At 40.7% G+C, this 21,496-nt stretch overlaps 1 protein-coding gene across 3 annotated transcripts in view; it reads left to right on the top strand.

Moving 5' to 3' along the window:
• The window catches only part of chd9 (chromodomain helicase DNA binding protein 9), a 70,610-nt gene that overhangs the window by 23,654 nt on the left and 25,460 nt on the right, over positions 1–21,496 (top strand). For all 3 annotated transcript variants that reach the window (XM_041941376.1, XM_041941368.1, XM_041941384.1), the window contains 9 exons: positions 11,457–11,565; positions 14,105–14,251; positions 14,925–14,993; positions 15,234–15,289; positions 15,945–16,062; positions 16,415–16,501; positions 16,780–16,917; positions 17,610–17,731; positions 19,397–19,640. In XM_041941376.1, the coding sequence (XP_041797310.1) occupies positions 11,457–11,565; positions 14,105–14,251; positions 14,925–14,993; positions 15,234–15,289; positions 15,945–16,062; positions 16,415–16,501; positions 16,780–16,917; positions 17,610–17,731; positions 19,397–19,640 (1,090 nt within the window). The remainder of the gene's footprint in view (positions 1–11,456; positions 11,566–14,104; positions 14,252–14,924; positions 14,994–15,233; positions 15,290–15,944; positions 16,063–16,414; positions 16,502–16,779; positions 16,918–17,609; positions 17,732–19,396; positions 19,641–21,496) is intronic.

Raw genomic sequence — 21,496 nt, 5'->3', positions numbered from 1 at the left:
CAAACAAATAAAATCCTGATCCCATTAAGCCTGAGGGATTTAAACGGAAAGAGATTTTTTTGACATAAGATGGTATGATGTTGGTGTTTTAAATGTTTATTTTTACAAGGCCACATTTGGCACTGTTCATTTATGTCTGACAAGCTACCGTATCGCGTCTCGCACGTCACGTGGAGAGAGATGACATGTCGTTGATAGCACTATTAAAAAAAAATCTGTTATGCAAACGGTGCAAGTTGGAGTCCATTGGGTTTGAGCTGAGAATCAGAGCTGTCTTATACGATGCATACACTTCAGTGTGTTTAGATTGATTACTAACATCTGAGGTCTGTATTGTTATTGCCTGTTTTACTGACCACCACCACCCTGCTGGTGTACTGGTTGATATTGTGGTACATTGTTTTACTAGAGTACATTTTCTGCCTTTAGTTGCCAAGATGGAAGCTCAAAGTTCAACAGAATTTACTGCACGCCATAACAATAAACCAGGCTCAGTCATCAGCATAGTGATGGGTGGAGCAAACAAAGGCTGCATTTACATGTGAGACAGTGCTGCCGAGTGTATTTAACCAAGTAGTGCTGATCCATAGATACCATGGTCCGCCTCCCATCCCCCTGTTTAACTGCTGTAAGCAGTGTGTAGCTATAAGCCACACCCAACACAAGCTATTGAAATATCAGCTGGTGCAGATGTGAGGGCCAAGGCAGGGAGCTGAAGGGAAAGGGCAAATGTTTAGACACAGTAATGTCAGATTGTACTGCTGAAAGAAACTAAACAAAACAAAAAAAAACCTCAGCGTTATTAGTTTTTTAGCATGATTGAGAAGGGCTGTGTTTTTTAGACTTAGCGTGAGAGTGACTGACAATGGTCAACAATAATATCTGGCTGGCAGCTGTGTTGATTAATAACTAGATGAGCTAGGCAGAGGGAAAAAGGCTGTAGGAGATAATGGATTTTGCTTGCTGTTTGTGTGTGTGTGATAATGAGAAAGTTGTGGCAGTGCTGATGTTTGGGAGAATAGTGAGATGATGGAGGAATCAGTCATTATGACACAGACCCACTAGCTCCCGAGCTTTAGTTGGATGTACTCGCCTGGAGATGCTGACAGGAACTCAGGCCTCTTAGCTGTTCTGTTGACTAAAGTATTGATCCGGTGGCATCGCTGAACATGCTCAGTTTTGATCATTAAATAAAAGCTCAGTTTGATCATGTAATTTAACTATGAGACAAAACATGTTTGAGATCAGGAAGCTTATCTCTTGGTTAGTCAGTGCACACTTCCATAACCGCCTCGCAGTTGTGGAGACGCAGCTGATTTAACCATCAGCATTTAATCAAATGCAAAGTCTTGTTAGTGGTGAAGGACAGCTGACAATTGTTCTGCATTGGCGTGGCCATTCAAATGTGTAACTGATTACACTTATCCATGTTGTTACAAGTTAATGAGCTGTGTAACCCATTTTTATTCAGTGTAACCATACTTGGCCTACATGCAGAAAAAGCATCAGATAAGGCTGCGTGCAACAGCCGCTTATTGAGCCTAATATCGTCTCAGTCAACCTTTTAGAGCGTACGTTACATCATACCTTCCAGCCATTTTGAAACATCATACTCATTCTGTCCGGTCAGATGACAGACTGGCACAATCATCCAGAAAATGTCATATAGCTCATGACCTCTTATACTTATTTGATAGTTTTTTTTTGTATCTATGTTTGTTTATTTTCTAAACCGACCCTAGTTAAATTTTCTCAACACAGCCAGTTGCTTTCAGTACTTGGAGTTAGTATTAATGCCACTACGTTTTGTTTTATTAACCTCTTTCAAGTACACTAAAATCAAGAGGATGCCTATGAACTTGTAACACACAGTGTGATTTATACTGTACTGTAAGTGTTTTGTTATTTTACATACACATTCACAGTTGTAGATATTCCTTAAAGTGATGTATATGTATAATAGGTCTTGTGTCCCTTCACAGAGCTTTAAATACTCAATTACTGCCCCTAATTTGTCATGGTGACAAATGTTTCAAGATCATAAGGAGTCCGGAGTAGTCTACAGAAAACTGGGCAGGTCGCCATGTACAGTCAGTCTTGACTGAGCCTCAGACTGGTCAGAATTGTGACAATGAAATTTGCCTGACTTTGACAAAAGCAACAAATTTGAACATGGCCATGTAGTTTGTCTTGCCCGATGAAATCTGAATGGTGTGACGCTGTGACTTAATCTTCAGTGCTTACATATGTGCGATGGAGAATCTTTTCACAGCCCTTTAGGATATGGCCGTAGTGATCACCAGTTTACAGTTGTAGCGCCTACTCTGTGTCCCTCTCCCTTTCTTTTAACCGAGAAACGGAGTTCAGATGAACGGGCCCTTGGTGCAAATGTGGCAATGATGTATAGCTCTCTCAGTATATGTGAAGAGGCTGGTGGGAGTGTGTGAATATTTCATCTTAGGTGTGAAGATTCATAGCTGGTGAATGTTCATGCTAATGGAGCTTCTACTTTTCTACTAATTACAAATGGAACAATGAAGAACAGACAATGTGGAGCAGAGTTTTCTTCAGAGCTGAAATGAAATTTGAGGCCAACATAAGTTTAACATGTCGGCGTGGAAAAAATATACTAACAGGAGTGGGATATCCACTTGGCTTTTATTGCCTTTTATTTTTATTCTAAAAAAATTATAATACACTGACTTGTATTCGTTCAAAGGTAGTTTCATTAAAGCAGGTCGGTCTCGGGCCTGAATCATGATCAGTCACAGACTCATGGCACACACATGGCACATTTATGCCACAGAGTAGAAGCTTCAGCAAAACCAAGTATGCAGATTTTTACATCAGTAAAAGGTGTTGTCATTTTTTACATAGGAAAACAGCTAATGCTTCAAAAAACAGCCTGTAGGTGAAACTGTGCTTACTAAACATTTTTGAGGCACACACACCATACATTATTATGACATCTTACTCTGGATGTGCACACAAGACAGACGGAAGGAGAAAGCTTGGCAGCCTAGCGGAACAAGCCGTAATATAACACTGGCTTAGTTGTTACAGGTATAACAAGTAAGAGTGTTGCAGGAGCTCACCCCAGTTAGAAAGGAACATCTGCTGTTTGTAATGATGATTATAAGACTTAGCTATTTAGCTAGTGTACATGTATCAAGGCCGTGACTGTGGAGTCCATGTTTTTACCTGTCAAGGCCCTCTCATCATTAACTTCAGTACTGATGTCAGTGGAGTGGAGACAAAGCCGGCAAAGTCAGTGATGGAGTGCAGGCAGCACACATACTCATTGTGGGTTGGCTTGTACCGGCCTGTATTTGACCTGAACCACCAAATACAGTGAGAACTGGTGTGTTTGTTCATCTGCATATGTGGATGCTGATGGAATGTGTGCCTGCACGGCCACAGTATAATGAGGGATGGTTGTTTTGTTGCTAATGTGGAGTGATGGAGACATTCCACGTACACGATGACAAGAAGCTCAGGGGAGAGATTCATACCAGAGGAGAGTCCTGTTCATATGCATGCACCACCCAGGCTCTCCCCATAAAATATTAATGCATCTCGGCTGCAGAGGTACTAACCTTCCGCTAAAGTCATTACTCCAGCCTCCGCTCTCTTGAGGGTGTGTTCAGAAAGCTTGAGGTTCTGTGTGTATTTGGTGTCCAGTGTATGCTCACTCTTCCATTGCATCTGACCCTTCTTTAAGCAGGGAATGAGGCCTGAGATACGACTATTATCCTAATTGTCTGCGTTCTTAAGGGTCTGTTTCTCTGAGACCACTGTGCTGTCATTACTACCTGGGTTTCTACTCGAACCATCAGTTCCATTTAATTACAAGTACATACCTTCTGGATTACTTTGCTAGTTCCCTCTGCCAGCCGCTTGGCAAGCAAGTTAGGGTTCATATCAACATATGGAAAATCTGTCTGACTGATGAGAAACATGAATGAAAGCAGCCGATTAAAATATGGATGCACCAGCCGCTGTGGCAGGTGGACTAGCAACATGACACATATCCAAAAAAAGATGCTATGTGTTTGTCAGTGATCTTTTCCTTGGCTATTAAAATGCTGTAATATCAAGTAGGGCTCCTGATCTGGGGGCCTTTGAGGAAAATACAGCCACATTAGACATTTTCATGACTAAAGTCCCAACTGATGTTTAGGTTAAAATAAATGTCGTACATTAAAGTCAGCTACTGTGGAATGGTAGAGCCTGCTTTAAATGTGAAGTTTGGTTGATGACATTCTTTAGAATTAAATTGACTTTATTCTGTACTGAACCTTAATCAAAGCTTATACATAGAACTGTAAGATCTAATAGCCTTCAGACAAATCAAAACATATCCACAACGATGCTCTTGTGCTTTTCTGCCGGAAGGGGAAATAACCCTAGGGAATAGCTCATCTGTTTAAAAAAATAATGCGGGTGTCTCTCCTGCGAAGTGTAATTCACTAATGTACACTATTTTGTTTAAAAAGTGGCTAATTTCACACATAAAAATTATAATTATGTGTGAAATTCATTATATAGCAGATTGAAAAGCTGTTTGAGATCTGCTCAAAACTGCAGGTGTTTTTCACAGCAGACATTTTCCATGACATAGCAGGAAAAGCACAGGTGTAACTGATTCCAATCTATTCCGGTTTAAGAATAAGAGTTTAGCTTGTTTTTCATGTCACATTTGCCTCTTCCATTTTAAAATTAAAGGCCTGTTTCACTGAAAGAGACTGAAATTCATCATACTGAGTATGCCGTAAAGCAGTATTACAAATGTCACCTCAGCTATTCTGGAATGTGACCACAGGGCCTACTTTCCATGATTTTGTATGGCAAAGTCTAAAGCATATACAGCACGTAGAGGTGAAATTAGTTTTCAGTAGAGAGTATTGCTAAAAATTATTTCCCATTTAATTTTAACAAATGACACAAGGGTACTGATAGAGTTGAGGTTTGATCCAAAACCTGTTCTATACATACTTGATGTGTACCAATATGCTCCCTAACAAAACTACCCCTGGGTCAGGCAAGGGTTATTTAACAGGTCAGGCTTGACTGATCACAGCTCTCTGCAGGCTGGAATTTGGTTTTCCAGGCAACCTACCTGCTGAAAAATAACCTCATATAATCATCAGATGAAAGCTCTGTGCTGCTCATTCCCTTTTTTGTCTCTCCCTCCCCCTCCTCCTTTACATTTTTTTCCCTAATACAAATTTGGTTCTTTCAGCATGCTCAAAGCCGTGCATCCCAATGTTTCCTGTTAGCAGGCATGCTCTAAATATACCGATACTACTACAAAGCAGCAGGGTAGCAGGAAAATATCAAACAAAATGGTGCTCGTGAGATCAATTACATGATAGAAAATGGAGGTTTAAGTCTAGCGTATATGCAGCAGCGTATAGCTGTTCATATTTCAGTGCTTGCCTGCTAGCTGTCTAATCTCTTTTCTCTCACTTTTTCATTAGGAAGAGCTAAAGCTGTTTTTTAATTGAGTGTTTTCCTAGTTAATCCCTTGCAGGGTGTGTATGTGTGCATGTTTGCGCGTGTGTGAGAGACATATAAACATGTTTGTGGGTCAGTGTTGCATGTTGTGTTGAAAGTCATGCAAATGTACGCGTTCTTGTGAGTGTGTTTGCGTGTGCATGCTGAATAAAGCAGAAATCCCCTGTGTGGCCATGTGCACTGTGCTGATACAGTATTTGGCTTTAAGAAGGGCTTGATGGTGCTGTTACTACTGTTTCCAGTTGTGGCACTGAGATTATAGCCCTCCATTCATAAAAAGGGGGATTTCCTGACAAGAACCAGCACTACTGTCTCAATAAGCCCCTCAGGATGAGAAACACACACAGATACATGCACGCACACACACTTAGCAGTTCTGAAGATGACTCAGTCACACACAATCTGAATTTCTGAGGTAGTCACACTTAAAGGCGATGAAGGTCTCTCTGAGAAGCTGAAGCACTGCATTGCAATCTTAGCCTGCAAAGCACTATCATATCTTGATTCTATTAAAATCAAACCATCACACACACACACACACACACACACACATACAGTGGCAGCATGCCAAGTAGGGCAGGACAACACTGGGGGACAAGGGATGGAGGTTATTTGGCACAATAAGAGGATGGGAGCCAAGCAAGCCTCGAACAGCAAGTAGGCTATCACTCTCAGGAAGAAAATAGTAGTATCCTATCAACAGGGATCACTCTGTAATGTCAGATCGGGGGCAGCTCTAGTCTAATTAGAGATGCAAGATTATGTGTGGAGGATGGCCTCTTTAAATCCTGGTGGGGAGGCAAATAAATCACTTTCCTCTCCATTAGTGATAAACATTAAGTGCAGCAAGCACCATCAAGGTGCAAATGCATCTAAATGTAAAAATATGAAACAAGGAGGAATTTTACTCTGCAAATAGTCGAAATAGTGGCATGTAAAATATTTAGCTGACAATGAAATGAAACACATTTTGAACATACAAACAGGGTTTCGAAAGGCAATGTTTGTGTTATTTCTGGCATTAAAACCGCTCATACATAAATTTAGTGAAAAGCAGGCATGTCACTGCTTCCTAAAGTCAGGAAAAAGCAAGGCAAGTATGGGTGTCCTCAGTCATAAAGGTGTTGGATATAAAGATTATCATTTTAATATCTGGTGAGTAATTTCACAATGTGTATTTTATTTTAGATGCAAGGTTTGTCATCCATGTAAGAATCAACAAGTAGTCCCACTCGGCCTAAAGAAATATCTAAATAGCACCTAATACAGCAGTGGCATTGTTCGGTTTTAAAAGTGCTCCTCCTGTATTACAAGTGGAATATTACTATTAGTTCACTAATTAAATCATTCGCCCCGATTTTTCCTAACAGTGTCTCTGCTTTGCTTTCTCTGTCGACAAAGGACTGACTGATTACATTTCGGCTCTTTTTGTATTCTTGTTCTGTTTTTTTGATTCAACAAAAGTTACACTGGCAGTTGTTGCAAAGCTCCCCGCCAAATGCTTTGGCGTTTACTAATGTGCCTTGGTGTACCCAAAACTAGTTTTTAAAGCAGGCTTGCTAAAATACCCAGCCTGCTGAGCGCGCCTGGTACTGTGTGAAGTGAAAGGTTGAGTAACATTAAACAGCACATGTGTACATGTGTATTTGTAGTCAGAGTATATTGCAAAACATTTGAGGCCCTGAGTGTGTTGCTGCTAGTCCAGGATCAGTCCTGTGTGTACTGCTCTGAAGGAACCAGCAGGTCCGTCTTAACTGCATGGTTTAGGACAAGTTTCCTACTACTTTGCCAGTGAGTAGGATTATAAGAACTGACACCTGTGTGTTAAAATGAATGAGACTTTTTGAAATCAGAATCAAGCTTGTTTGATTTCATTTTCCGTTTGTCACCCAAAATCTGTGATGCAAAGCTGTGTGGTTATTTTGTCAATTTCTCAATTTTCTTTCTTCAGCTCGTCGGGGTGTTAAGCAAATTCAGATGCTTATATGGCAACCCTAATCCTTCTTTTATAATATAAGGTCAGCAGATATGGTTCCTATGGCATGAGTCCAGTTTTTCACATCAGGGAGACTTGACTCTGCCCTGAAAGAGTAGATCTGGCTGATTTTAGACCTCTTTTCTCATTAAGAGGTTGATTTGAAAGCCTGTGTTCCCTCCCTTTCATTTGAGTTAATATATTTCAGCCTATGGTTAGACTATTCAGTTGAAGGGAGCACTGACGTGAGCACTGATGTTGGTAGACCCCTGGGGTGGTCCTGTGTATCAGCCACAGCGGGGTGGAACAGGCTAAAACCATCACTAAGATGTGGCTTCTCTCTCTCTCTCTCTCTCTCTCTCTCTCTCTCTCTCTCTCTCTCTCTCTCTCTCTCTCTCTCTCTCTCTCTCTCTCTCTCTCTCTCTCTCTCTCCTCTCTCTCTGTTTGTGAGAGTCTCTGCACAATATATACTATTAATCATAGTAACTTTAAATGATTCCACGTTGCCTACCTCTTGCCTACAGTATATGGCAGTACGTAGAAGCCACCTCACCATCAATATTCTGTCTGTACTGGCTCAACTGATGATTTCACAGCCCTCAAGTATCTCGTTTCACAGTTCAGGTTTTCCCATATGGGGATCAGAGATATGCTTTAGCCCTGTTATGTGCTGTTAGCCGCTGAGCTGCTGCCTGGTAATATGACACTGTTATTCTGCAAGGCCCGTATCCTAGCCAGCTTTTATTTGGTGAAGGAAGAACATTGTGTTTTGTCCCGTTCAGCTGCTTTATAATGTTTGTTTTTTCATTCTTCCGGGTGTCACAGCTGGTTCATTTTTCTTTCATTGTGTCCCTCTGACTTGGCACGCTTGTCTCAGCCATTCATAGTGTCATTGGATATGTACTGGTGTTTTTCACAGGAAGTGATGTCACTATGAACATTGCCGCCCACATTGCCAAATACACTCCCAAGGGCATGTTGCATGGCAACCATAAAGTGTCATTGTCAAGAGGATTTGTGAAATATAATATCATCCAGAGGGGGCAGGGACACCAGGAAGAAGAGACATCTTTTTAGCACAGTGCTGCTGAAAGAATCTACTTTTTTCTACTGTCAGACATCATAATAAGTATGTGTTTGAGTGTTTGTGTGTCCGGAAATGTCTTTGCTGGAATTTGCCACTTAGTATCAGTATATCAGTATTATTATATCATCTTGCTATATTTTTTGTCCCAGGTCAGCCTTTTTTAGGTGGAAGCTGTGATATGTTGAAAACCCTGTGACGCGTTGTTGCTGCTGATGGTAACTGGTCAAGTTAGTTTGGCCAGTTTAACGTGTCTGAAGTATGTCTATGACTGTTTTAAGGGGATTCATCAAACTAGTGTATTTGTGTTCAACTACAGAAACCTATACAGAAGCAGTGTAAATGCATAGGCCTTTCTGGGGTTTTCTCTTCTGTTCTACATACTCGTGTCACACATGGCACATGATTAGGGTTTGGGTACAAGTAAACATTAACTGCTTCAATGCTGTTCAAGAAACTGTCAGTCTCCATCACCGAATTGAATGGGAAGCTACTCAACACCGCAATCAACTGAGTTGAAAAGAAGCTGGATTAATCCTGGCCTCAAAAATGTTATATCTCAGTCAAAGTATGCTGAGTATGCCAGTCTATGACAGGAGTAAATCACAATGCTACAGCTAAGAACGCTGAAGCGTATACACATGTCGTCCCCCACATCTAATACATGGAATTGATTTATGGAAATAGGCAGTGTATCCTTTGATGTTTGGTTGACTCGTTGAACAAGCTAATATGCTATCTTAACAGGTTGGCTTGCTGTCTCCTGCATTATTGGCATGTTCTGCAGGCTGACCGCCCGTCTAGTGGCCCCATTCTGTGCCTAAGGAACTGATTTGCTATCTAACAGAATGACTTGTTGGCTAACAAGGGAAAATACTGGCTAGCATGGGAATCTTTGTGCACACTCAGTATGAGTCTCTTCTGTAATCTCATATGAATACACCCCATAGGGACATCCTTCTCACTGGAGACATACCTGCTCATGCAACAGTCTGTCTGACTGTGTGCGCGTGTGTATGTAGTACAGAGCATGTTTGTATTTGTGGGACGGCTGTGTGGATTTGTTATGTGTAAGCACGTTGCAGAGTGAGAAAGGGAAGATGTTGTATTGTGTCAGTATGATAGTGATGTTTTTATTTTATTTTTCCCATTAACATCACACCAAGCCAGAGATTTGGCGCCTTTGTCTTCTGTGAGATAATACACGTGGAGAGGCGCAAGATGGGAAGTGTCTGCATATGTGGTGAGAGAATATATGGAGAAAGGTCACAGAAATAATATGTGATTGTGTGTGAAAGAGAGAGGAGAGAGCGATAGAATGAAGCGCTGGCGAAAAGTGTATGCTTGGTTCTATTCATTGTACAATCTGCTGCTATCTGGGCTCCTGATATGATCACATCCCTGCAGTCTGTCTTGGTACTGCTTTTGGACATTAGGCCATGGTGAGAATTTCGACACTCACAAACTAGCAATAGTAGCTGAAAGGGAAAGATATTTGCCAAATTATGATCAAATGACGTTGGCCTGAATCCGCAGACTAGGTGGGAGCTTTAGCAAAGCACTGAATTCCTTTCTCCATAAACTCTGGCAGCTCCCATTGTGAGCATGTTAATACATGTAAGCATTTCTTACCATACTTCAGCGGGTCCCCAAGCTGCTACTGTATATATGTAGGGGTCAAATATTGCATGCTGACAGCTGTGCAGAGAGAGATTCTTATAGAATATAGGCTCCTGCTGCAGATGTATGTATCGTGTGCTTACTGCAGTGCCCAAATTTATGATCACTTATCTCACTCCATCTTACATTCTGGTGCAACCTTGCAGGGGCCTAGTAAATGGTTTTGGATGTCTTCTCTTTTTTTTCTTCTTTTCTTCTGCAAGACATGTCCACGTGCATGTTTGTCTGCCATGGTCACTGAGTGTAAGCCTCTTTTTAATGTCTGTATGACAACACAGGCTCATCCATCTCTTATAATCCATTTAGGACAGTCCCTCACCCAAGCAGTTCCTTATCCATCCAGAAAATCTGTTAAACTGTCTTAGTGTAGATTTACTGCAGAATTAACTGAATACTTTCTGTGATTATTCTGAAATAAATGCCAGCTCTCTTTGCCTGAGGTTTTCACTGTGAAGAGCAGTGAAAGAGATGAGTTTGCATTGAAAGGGGATGCTAAAATTCAAAAGATTTGTTCTCTCTCTCGTTGTTCTTAAACGATAGGTTCACATTTTCAGCCTTTCTTCTTAAAGCAGTACTCACATGCCCGTATGTACATCAAAAGGTTTATTGGAAGCTGTATTTGTTCCTCTTGTCCGTACTGGCCACAAAGAGATTGGATCTAATTCCACTGTAAGTGATGGGGAACAAAGTCCACAGTCCTCATTTTATATAAAGATGCATTCTGAAGCTCAGCTAGAGTTGGACAATCCAAAGGTTTTCCAAAATTGATCTGTTTTGGAAAACCTTTGGATTGTCCAACTCTAGCTGAATTGCTGAAAATATGAATTTGTGCATATAGTACTTTGATACTGACACAGTAACACAGTTCTAGGTTAGTATTTTGTAGGCCTTCATACACATGCACAAGGTCACCGTACTGAAGTCATTTTTTAGATATTTTACTTCTGATATGAACAGTGACACCATTGTGAGAGACAGTGGGGTTAAATATACCAAGATTTTGATTATACATGGCAGATGAGTTCATTTTTATACTGGCCAGATGTTTTAAGGTGGTTTTTCTCTCTGGGCTGCATCTTAACAACAAAAAATACTCCTATAGCAACAATGCAGTAAACATTACTATCTGTATTTGAAGCATGTTTTCATTATTCTGGCCTTCATCTCATCATATTCATGGTGCTTTTTTCCCTCCCGCAGGAAAATTGTCATCAAGATTGGGAAGAAGAAAAAACGGAAGCCAGAGTCTTCAGAGGAGGAGTCTGATGATGACCCTCCCTCCAGACACACTTCTAAAATTGTGGACTCTGTAAGATCCTGCGCACGCACGCACGCACACACACACACACACACACACACACACACACACACGCACAAATAAACATTAACACACATACTGTATAAACCTAAGTGGGGTGGTAATGTTTAGGAGCTTTTGCCGTGTATTTCTTCTCGCTTTATCAAATTGAAACATTCATCCTAAACACAGTGATTTTAGGTGGGAATTTATTTGACAGTTTTTAAATTCCCCCTTTATTCAGATGTGGTGGTGTTATTACTTGTGGTGTGACACCTCTACTGGAAGAAAACGAATGGAATTTTTTCTGTTGCCATTCTGGTACAAGGCACTGAGTGAACTGGTGTTCTTGGTCTGAGTGTTCACACTGCTGCTGAGCCTAGAGGAACGCTTCGCAGCTTTAGGTTGAGCCTGCTAGGCTTGGCTCTGTGGTTCACGTAGAGGTCTTGCAGTGGGTGGCTATCTCAAGTACACATTCTTATCTGTGTTGATGACGGAGACATCTGCAACACTGCACACAACAGTAGCACCTAGCACCTGCACAATCCACACACCTAAACTGAACTAAACAACTGAGCAGTTGTTCATTTAAAAGGAAATATTGTTGCCACAGCAGCTGGTGAATTTATATCCTTCAGGTTTTCACCAGAGTGTGATAATATAACACTTTGATTTTTAAAGTAGTTTAATAAATTAAATTATCACATTTTTTTTTCAAATCCAGAGTAATGATAGACATTTTCTATTTTCCGCTAAGCACAAGAAAACTTGATGATTGCTCACATACAGTTGAGATCTTAAGGTGCAAGAAAACACCCCAGAAGGTAAATCAGTACATCCTGGTGGATAAGACCTTGCATAAAATCTTTAGGAGTCTTTTAAAAGACATGTTTATGTTGAAATAATGCACAAGTAGTATGTCTCAAACGGTGTTGCCTATGTGACGTCTGCAGGTTTGAACTTGTTGTTGGAGTTTCATTGTCTGTCGGCATTTATCTGTTCTTTGTTTCTTTCGAGTAAACAGTAATTGTTTGCATACAGTTCCCCACTTCATGTGCAAATTGTTGAAGAATGAGTCTGCTGCGTCGCTACAGACACCAGGTTCATAATGCTGCAAATGCAAGAGCTTTCAGCAGTGGAACATGGGCTCAGTCACCATTGTGTTACCTTATAGGCGATAGACAGTGATTTAACAGACTTTTTTTTATTTGAAATCTTTGAGATTATTACTTTAATGCAATCCTGTGATCAGAGAACTATGGCTGACTACACTTGACAGATATGACAGATATCTCCTATGTTAAGAGCGACGTGTCCGTGTGTGCAGGGATGACAAGTGACTGTCTCCTCCTTCGCCCTACCACCTCCCTCCCTCTGCTTTTTGCATTCTATCTGGACTATTGCCTATCATATAATTATGCTCGATAAATGGTGGCCCTGGCCTTAATTAAAACAGTCTGTTGATGACTCATTTAGGATGATCCTGTTGAAAAAGTCACGGTAGCATAGCTGACAGCTAGAATTGATGCATAGCCACCTCAGGGCTTCAGTTCTATTGTCATGGCATGTGGCAGGTTTGACTTTCCAGCTTCTGGTCAGCTAGGGCTTGGGGATGTGAGGGTATATCTCCATGGGGATATTGTACTCCACACCTAATTAACTTTGGCTCAGTGGCATTTATTCCTAATTAACTACATATTATCATTAGGAGGGGCTCGTCTATTGATGCAGGATACAGCAGCCCACGCATATGATAATTATAAACGCTTGACAGGAAGGGATAAAAAAAAAAAAGTTAGATTTTAAAGCACTCATTTCTGTGTGTGTGTGTTTGAAGGGGGTCTGACTTACAGAGCATAATGTTTTTCTGAATTCTTTTCTTGGTTTATAGAAATCTAGGTCATTATGGGTTATATTCATTCGCGGTTTTCAGGAGGAAGGAGAACTCATACTTTGTGATTCATGTTTTTCAGCTATCACCAAGAGATATGGTGTACACTATATATGAATATAAAATGTCTCTTGATACAGTGACATTGGAAAAAATATATATATTTGAATGTAGACAGGATGTTACGTTCATGTCATTTTCTAAAACATTCAAAGTTGTAGGGTGTATGTCAGAAGTATATCAAAATGTTGGAAGGACAGTCAGAGATTTAAAAACTTGCATTGATGATTAGTAATAGCCCCAACTGTGATTTACATGGACTGGGAATGTGAAACTGCAAGATGATTTAGCTTAGCTAAGCAGGAAGGACACTCAGAGCCTTGAGTGTGTATACGTTGCATACTGTGTTGTTTTTGGCTGGAATACAGCAGAGCAGGGTCAGCCCTGTAAATGCAAAAGTCTGTCCATTACTTACTGAGCGAGTGATGAAGTTACACCGTAGGTTGGTCAAGTGTTAGTTTCCCACTGAGACGTTGCTCTTTGAAAATCAACAGGCATGGGCAGTCCTCAATTCAGTCCTTAGACCTTTTATCCTGAACAGGAGTATTTATTTTTCAGTTGAATATTTTTTTGTAAATGTGCTTCTTCCACCTCTTCTAGAAGAGGCGATCTAATCGCCAGGTGAAGAGAAAGAAATACGCCGAAGAGCTGGAGGCTAGGTTGTCAGATGATGAAGTCAAGGTTATTGTCAAAGCCAAGAAGACCAACACTGCAGCATCCAAGGAGCCTGCCCTTCAACTCTTTGTAGTAAGTAGTTCTGCCTACAACTCCATCCTAAGTTGAGCTTAAACGAATTTATTATTTAGAAAATTGGGGACCAAAATAGAGCCAAGTAGTTTCATTACATGACATTACAATTATTTAAAGTATTTGTTGTCTTACAAACAACAATCCCAGCAAAGGGTTGGTTTTTTTGTGACACAGATGCACATAAATATTGTTGAGAATAAATTATTTACAGTATGTACTGAAAAACCAGCACATTTTCTAGCATTACATGCTTAGTGAGGTGTGGTACTTTTCAACACCACGTTGTGATGTTCAAGCCAGAGCCTGTGCAGTACGCCTGTACAGTGAGGGGAGCAGCATATTCAGTGCCCATTTTATCATTTAGATGCAACAGCAAAGAAATTAGGAGGGAGTAGTGTGATGACAGCTATGCTCAAAAACATGTTTCTACAAATATTATTGTCATACTTTTTCAGTTGCTCTGCACAGGTGAAGGCAGTACAAGTTGCTATCAAGTCAGGAAAAGCACAATAGCATGCGTCCCGTGCAGCTTTTATGATTACACTGTAGTAATGCACTGCGGTGTGTGGTTTTTATATTATGAAGTGCTTGATGCTTATGCAAATTTCTGTTGTGGGGGACAATAAAGTAACACTTGACATTAAATGTTGCTTGTCCACTGTATTTGTAGGAGAATCCCAGTGAAGAGGACGCTGCTGTTGTTGACAAAATCATGTCCTCTCGTATCGTCAAGAAGGAGGTAATGATTTGCTGATGGGTTTATTCCTGCTTTTTAGTGTTTTTAAAAGCTGCAGCAGTATTGCAGTAGTGAGATCTGAATTATTTACATTGTTATCAGCACATTATTTGACTTGATAATTGTAGCTTTTATCAAAATCTTAAACATGGTTCTAAATAACAGTACTTAATACAACTATTATATTACTCAATTTGAAGCTTGTAATTGTATATTGTTCTGTTATTTCAAACGTCTCTGCAGGTCACTCCAGGAGTGGTGATCGAAGTGGAGGAGTTTTTTGTAAAATACAAAAACTAGTAAGTTCACTGTTGATTTGTAGCCTGTTTGTGGTTTGAGTTAGAAACTGTTTTTATGAATGAAATCATAACAAATATTAGAAATAATGTTGTGATTATATGTCTATTATGCCTATCATACCATCATGTCATAATATATATATGTTAAGTAAATGTGTGATCTAGGAATAGAAAACGGATGGCCTGAATATGAAGTATGTGATTGCACAAGCATACAGGCATTTCATGCGACAGCTTTCAGTATTGTCATGTATGTTGTCATTAAAATTTGAAACAGTGAAATATTCCAGAGAAATAATTTCTATTCACATGACGGATAATCTGTCATGAGCCTGTTCACATCTGTTATGTTTTCAGCCTAATGATGAAAAGGAAAAATTAATGTGGCACATTTTTAGAAACCAAATATGACAGAGGAGATCATCAACTCTCTGTTTAGCGTGTCAATAAAAGACTCTGTGACCACATCTGCAATTTTTTGATCACACCTGGTGGCCTCAGCGGTTAACCCAGATACTGTTCAGAAGATGTTTTTGAGGGTCTCTCACCTCGGTTTGAATGTGTGCGTGTGTGTCTGTGTGTCTGTGTGTCTGTGTGTCTGTGTGTGTGTGTGTGTGCGTGTGTGTGTGTGTGTGTGCGTGTGCGCGGGTGTCAGCTCCTACCTACATTGTGAGTGGGCCACAGAGCAGCAGCTGGAGAAGGACAAGAGGATTCAGCAGAAGATCAAACGTTTCAAGATGAAACAAGCACAGAGGGCGCTCTTCTTCGCAGATGTAAGGCTGTGTAGTTGTGTCTTTGTCTGTGGACACACTGTATACTCTCTTTATGTGTACACATATTTGGGCATTTGGTATGAGCAGGTGTACGTTTTCACAGTTTGGTGTCTCGTAGGACCTGTGTGTGTTTAGTGTACGTGCATATATAGTAGATATTGTGTGTGCATGTATTTAATTTACTTCTTGTGTTTGTTTGTGTGGGCAGGCACATCTGTGTGCATATATTTGAATCTCTTTACTCGCTGAGTCGTTACAGCAGTGATGCTTATCTCAGATTCCAGATGGTGAGTGGGCACTTAGGTTTATTCTCTCTTTCTTTCTCTCTTGTCATTTTTCCTGTCTCTCTCAGATGGAAGAGGAACCCTTTAACCCTGACTATGTAGAGGTAGACAGAGTGCTGGAGGTGTCATATTGTGAGGACAAAGACACGGGAGAGGTAAAGTGAATCCACTTTCATTTGTTAATCATATCCATGAGCAGTGTCTGTGTGTTTATTTATGTCTATGTGCCTGAACATGTTTTTCTCTTTTTCAGCTTTTTTATGGTTTTTGTGGTACCTTTTAGTATATTCTCCACTCTAGTGATGTCTTTGTATCTCAGAAGTGCCCAAGGCCATCCTAATGGGCTTCCTCGCGGCCTTTGTTAATATTATAAAAGCAGAGCTTGGCCTCGCTCTAGTCTTTTGCAGTGCTAATTCTCCTCTGCCTGCTGCAGGAGGTGGTGTACTACCTGGTGAAGTGGTGCTCTCTGCCTTATGAAGACAGTACCTGGGAGCTAAAGGACGACGTAGATCAGAGCAAGATTGAAGAGTTTGAGCAGCTGCAGGCAGTCAAGCCAGACTCACGCAGGGTGGTGAGCTATGCCTACCAACTTTCCTCACTTATCACAATACTTATCACGTGTTTATATCTACCTGTCTATTCATCTATCTATCTCTATATTTTTTCTTTTCTTGCTGGTATTTTAAAGTGCTAATAAAGGTCCCCCTCATCTAAAAATTCAGTTTGTTTTGTGATGTAGATTTGTTGTCTGCACCCAACACACTCACACAGGATGTGAACAAACAGAAAAACACCTGCTGGCAGTCACTTCAAGAGCAGTGAATGATGTTTCTACTGTAAAATTAAAATATTACATTACTTTTATCAGAAGAGATTTCCTAGCCAAGACCTAATTGGCAACAGCCTATTAGAGTTAAACATGAGGGGGACAAAAAATATAAATGAGTTTAAAGAGAGCCATGTTTTCAGTTATAGGCTGTAGGTTCTGCTTCCTAAAGCAAAAACCATGGTTGTCTTCATAGTGTAGTGTATTTCTGACTACACACAGATCAGTCATGTAATTCGTACAGCCCTGGCTAAGTATGATTTTAACAGTCTCACCAAGATTTTTTGGAGGTCATCTTTCCTCTTGGCATATTTACCTCCCTTTCCACTGGCAAAGTTTATGTACATTATCATGTATAAGATGTTCTATTGCATGGAAATGTTTTCATCTAGATGTAAATGTAGAGTTTATTTCAAAAACTGAAATGTGTCTCTTAGGAGCGGCCCCCAGCAAATCTGTGGAAGAAGAGGGAGCAGTCGAGGGAATACAGGAATGGCAACAGCCTCAGGGACTACCAGCTAGAAGGGGTCAACTGGCTCCTCTTCAACTGGTACAACAGGTCAGTTTTAAATGCTGTATATTTGCATAAATGCAAACACCAACAGCCTGTTCTCCCACGGTGTGTATTGGTCATTGTGGGCTGTCTGACCCGAACCTGCAACCCTGGTCTTGACTAGGGTTTTTGTGGGTGTGATGAAGGTAAAACTAGACTTAAAGGTGAAAACTCCTGCACGCTGGCTACTTTTGCAAGTAACTTTTTCAGTTGTGAGACAGAACCACACACATTACCCAATATATAGAGAGAATTTGATACCATTATTCTGTTAATAATATTCTGTAAACCTTCTGTAATTGAAATAAGCAAGAATAAACGTATATTTAACCAACATAATTAATTGCCATCCAGTCCGATCTATAAACGATATAATACAAGAAGGGGAAATAATGGAATAGATTATTGTGCTTTTCAAGCAAATACCTTGGGACAGAGGGACATGCTGTCCCTCCATATAGGTAAGATAGCCTCAATAGCTTCATCACACTCACACAGTCAAATACAGTTGCAGATTAGATATATTATATTATATATATATTACATCTCAAGCAAACTTGTATCTCTTTACATACTGTATTTGCTTGTGAAGCTTCACTAATCCCATGCTGAGAGAATATTACAGTATATTTATTCATTTAGAAATTTTTGAGAGGAATCCTCTGGGTGCATTGGGTACTGCAGATAATGAATAATGAAGCACTTTTCTTTGTGTGTGTGTGTGTGTGTGTGTGTGTGTGTGTGTGTGTGTGTGTGTGTGTGTGTGTGTGTGTGTGTGTGTGTGTGTGTGTGTGTGTGAGTGTGGACCGTGCTGTGATTTGGCTGTATTCGTGTTATTTGGTTGGGCCTGCAAGGAGAGTCAAATTTCTTGTCAAGGTGCACACTACTGCAACAACAATTGCTTTTCTTCGCCCACGATCACAAAAGAAGCGCTACACAGTACATCCGGAGTACATGGTGTCAGTGTGCTTGCATTAACCCTGGGAATTGGCTTTATGTGTGAGCATGCAGGATTTTGTGTATGCCTACGCAGAGAGATTCATCAAAAGTAGAGAGCTGCTTAAGAGGCCAGTGGGAATATCTGCACGTTGCAATTAGCATCAAGACATAATACCCCCACCCACTGGACAGCTGAATAAATGGTTTGCTGGAGTGCACCACGCAGCAGAGGCAGTTGCATTTCCCATTATGTTGTATCTCATCTCTCTGGTCTGTTATTACTGCTTATGATGTCGTTTTCTCCTTCATTGTTCGCAGTTTATTATTTTTGTATCATGGGACTTTTGCCTTTTCCTTGTTTCCCTCCCTTTCCTCTTCTTCTGTGTCTTCATCTTCGTCACCTTCCTTTTTATCACAACAAAATTTGTGTGCTGTGAACCTGTACAAGAATTGTTAAATGTAACAAAAATGCTTGAAACACCCCTTTGTCATGGTGATATACAGACATAATACCTCAGCCAGCAACATAGCCAGACTTAAAAAATCCACATCTCACACATACTGTATGCTGTACACACCAGGGATATACATAATCTTAATTTTTTTACACAGGGGCCATTGATTTAGAGTGATTCATCACCTTTTGCCGTCTCTTTCTTCTGCTGTTTTTTACTCTGCCCCAATTATGCCGCCACCTTTTCTGTTCCAACCCGTCTTATCTGCACCTGTCAGACGAAACTGCATCCTCGCGGATGAGATGGGCCTGGGAAAGACCATCCAGTCCATCACATTCCTAGAAGAGATCCATCGTGTGGGCATTAAAGGACCATTCCTCATCATTGCTCCGCTCTCCACCATTGCCAACTGGGAGCGCGAGTTCCGTACTTGGACCCATCTCAACGTCATCGTCTACCATGGAAGCATGGTCAGCAGGCAGATGCTCCAACAGTATGAGATGTATTTCAGGGATGCACAGGTAAATGGGCGGGAAACACAGAGATCTTTTTGCTTCTAATTTTGACTGGATATTTATAATCAGGATGTTTGTTCACCGAGCATAAATACTCTTATTAGACAAGTATGAATAACAGTTGAAAAATTGGTAGCATAAATGCATACATTGTAGTCCCACAACAAAATCAGCACAGGACATTCAATGTATTGCACAGGGGTAGTGCGGCACGTACAGTATATTACATATCGCTCTCAGTATGGTGCTCTCTTAGAAAAAAATTACAAACACCAATGCAGACCTTTGAAACCTTTGTGTTATCGGCAATGTTTAATTTTGAGGCTCAAGACACATGCCTTTTTGTAGACATTCCATCATGTATTCTGTACAATTAAAATATAAACTTCAAGTACAAACTTAACCACAATTGAAAGTCTACAGCCCTGCTAGTGGCCCCCACTGAATGCATTGAGAATCAATGTACGTCATGTTTTTCTTGGCAGATGCAGATCTGTACATTATAGGCTTAGAGATGTAGTTATACATACAGCTTTCCTTCCTAGCCTAGACCCAGTCACGGATACACAGCCGGGCATGCAGCTCCTCTCACATACCTAACACAAAGGGAATCATGAGGATTGAGAGGCCTTTTCGTTCATCCTGACACACGTAATCTTCCCCTTTTAAAGACAGGCGAGTGGAAAGCTACTTCACTGTGCTAACCTTCAGACTAGAAGGCAGTGATTCACTTCGATTAAAATAATCACAGTGTTTTTTCGAAAACAGCAGCAATATGAAGTCCTGTGAGTAATCTAATGATATGTTTGAAAACAGGATGCAACAATAGGAGTCGGATATTGAAAAGCCAGACAGGACGTGATTACCATGTGTAACACAAAACCAAGATACACTGGGACTCAGGGAAAAATGCAGCAGACGCACTAACCACAATGTCTCAAAGGCACCTGTAAAAAGAAGAAAGCATGCGGCAGTTAAAGGATACTGAATATCTCATCCAAAAGTTTTCTTTTTAAAGAAAAAGTCTGTGTTGATGCTATGTGTGGAAGAAATGGCAGAAAATGTATTATTCTCTGACTTTGTTGTCATTTAGTCATGTGAAGATGTTCTACAAAACATCTATACACTTAAATAGCGCGACAGATTTTAGATCTTGTCACAGAAATATCAGACAGCTGAAGGAAGATTGTCATATTTTGAAATCAAGTCGAACTGTTCGTGAAGCCCATGATTGCTTACCATGCTGGGCATGAGAGCATTTTTATGAATAAGCGGTTCATAGTACTAACATAGCATATAACAAGATTTAAAGAAGGGCATGTGTCCAACAGTAAGTGGGCTGCTAGGTAGTTAGTGAGCCTTGGGCAGAGGCTTTCTGTGGCTGGCAGGCCATGTGATGTGTCACAACAGGCAGTTAGACGCTCTTAGTATTCAGACGAACCGTAGGAGGAATTAAAGCGAGCGAGAGCAGAACAGAACGGAGCCGCCACCAGGCTGTCTCCCAGGCAGCCTGTGATGTCATAGCAGCCCCCAAGGGGAGCTCTCTGTCAGCGCTGCTCAGGCATATCAGAGAGAGAGGCTCCTCCACAGCAGTCTGTTGGCGAGGCTGGCTGTGGGAGGGGGTTGCTGGATAACTGAGTATCCCTTGAGGACTGTTGTCTAGGCAATAGATACAAATGGAGAGGTGGGCTGAAGCAAAGCCTCCCCAGACAGACAAACAAACAAATAAACAAAACAGCATAAAGACTCACCAGCGGGTGTGCACTCATGTCCTGTTTATACTGTAGATTTCTTCCCAACCAAGAGGTGTGTTATTGTCAGTGAAATCTAAAAATAAATTAAGCCATGTGTTTGCTGTCGCC

Source organism: Chelmon rostratus, chromosome 1, assembly GCF_017976325.1.
Source record: "Chelmon rostratus isolate fCheRos1 chromosome 1, fCheRos1.pri, whole genome shotgun sequence".
In the NCBI taxonomy this organism is placed as follows: Eukaryota; Metazoa; Chordata; class Actinopteri; order Chaetodontiformes; family Chaetodontidae; genus Chelmon; species Chelmon rostratus.
This window is presented reverse-complemented; position numbering and strand designations above follow the sequence as displayed.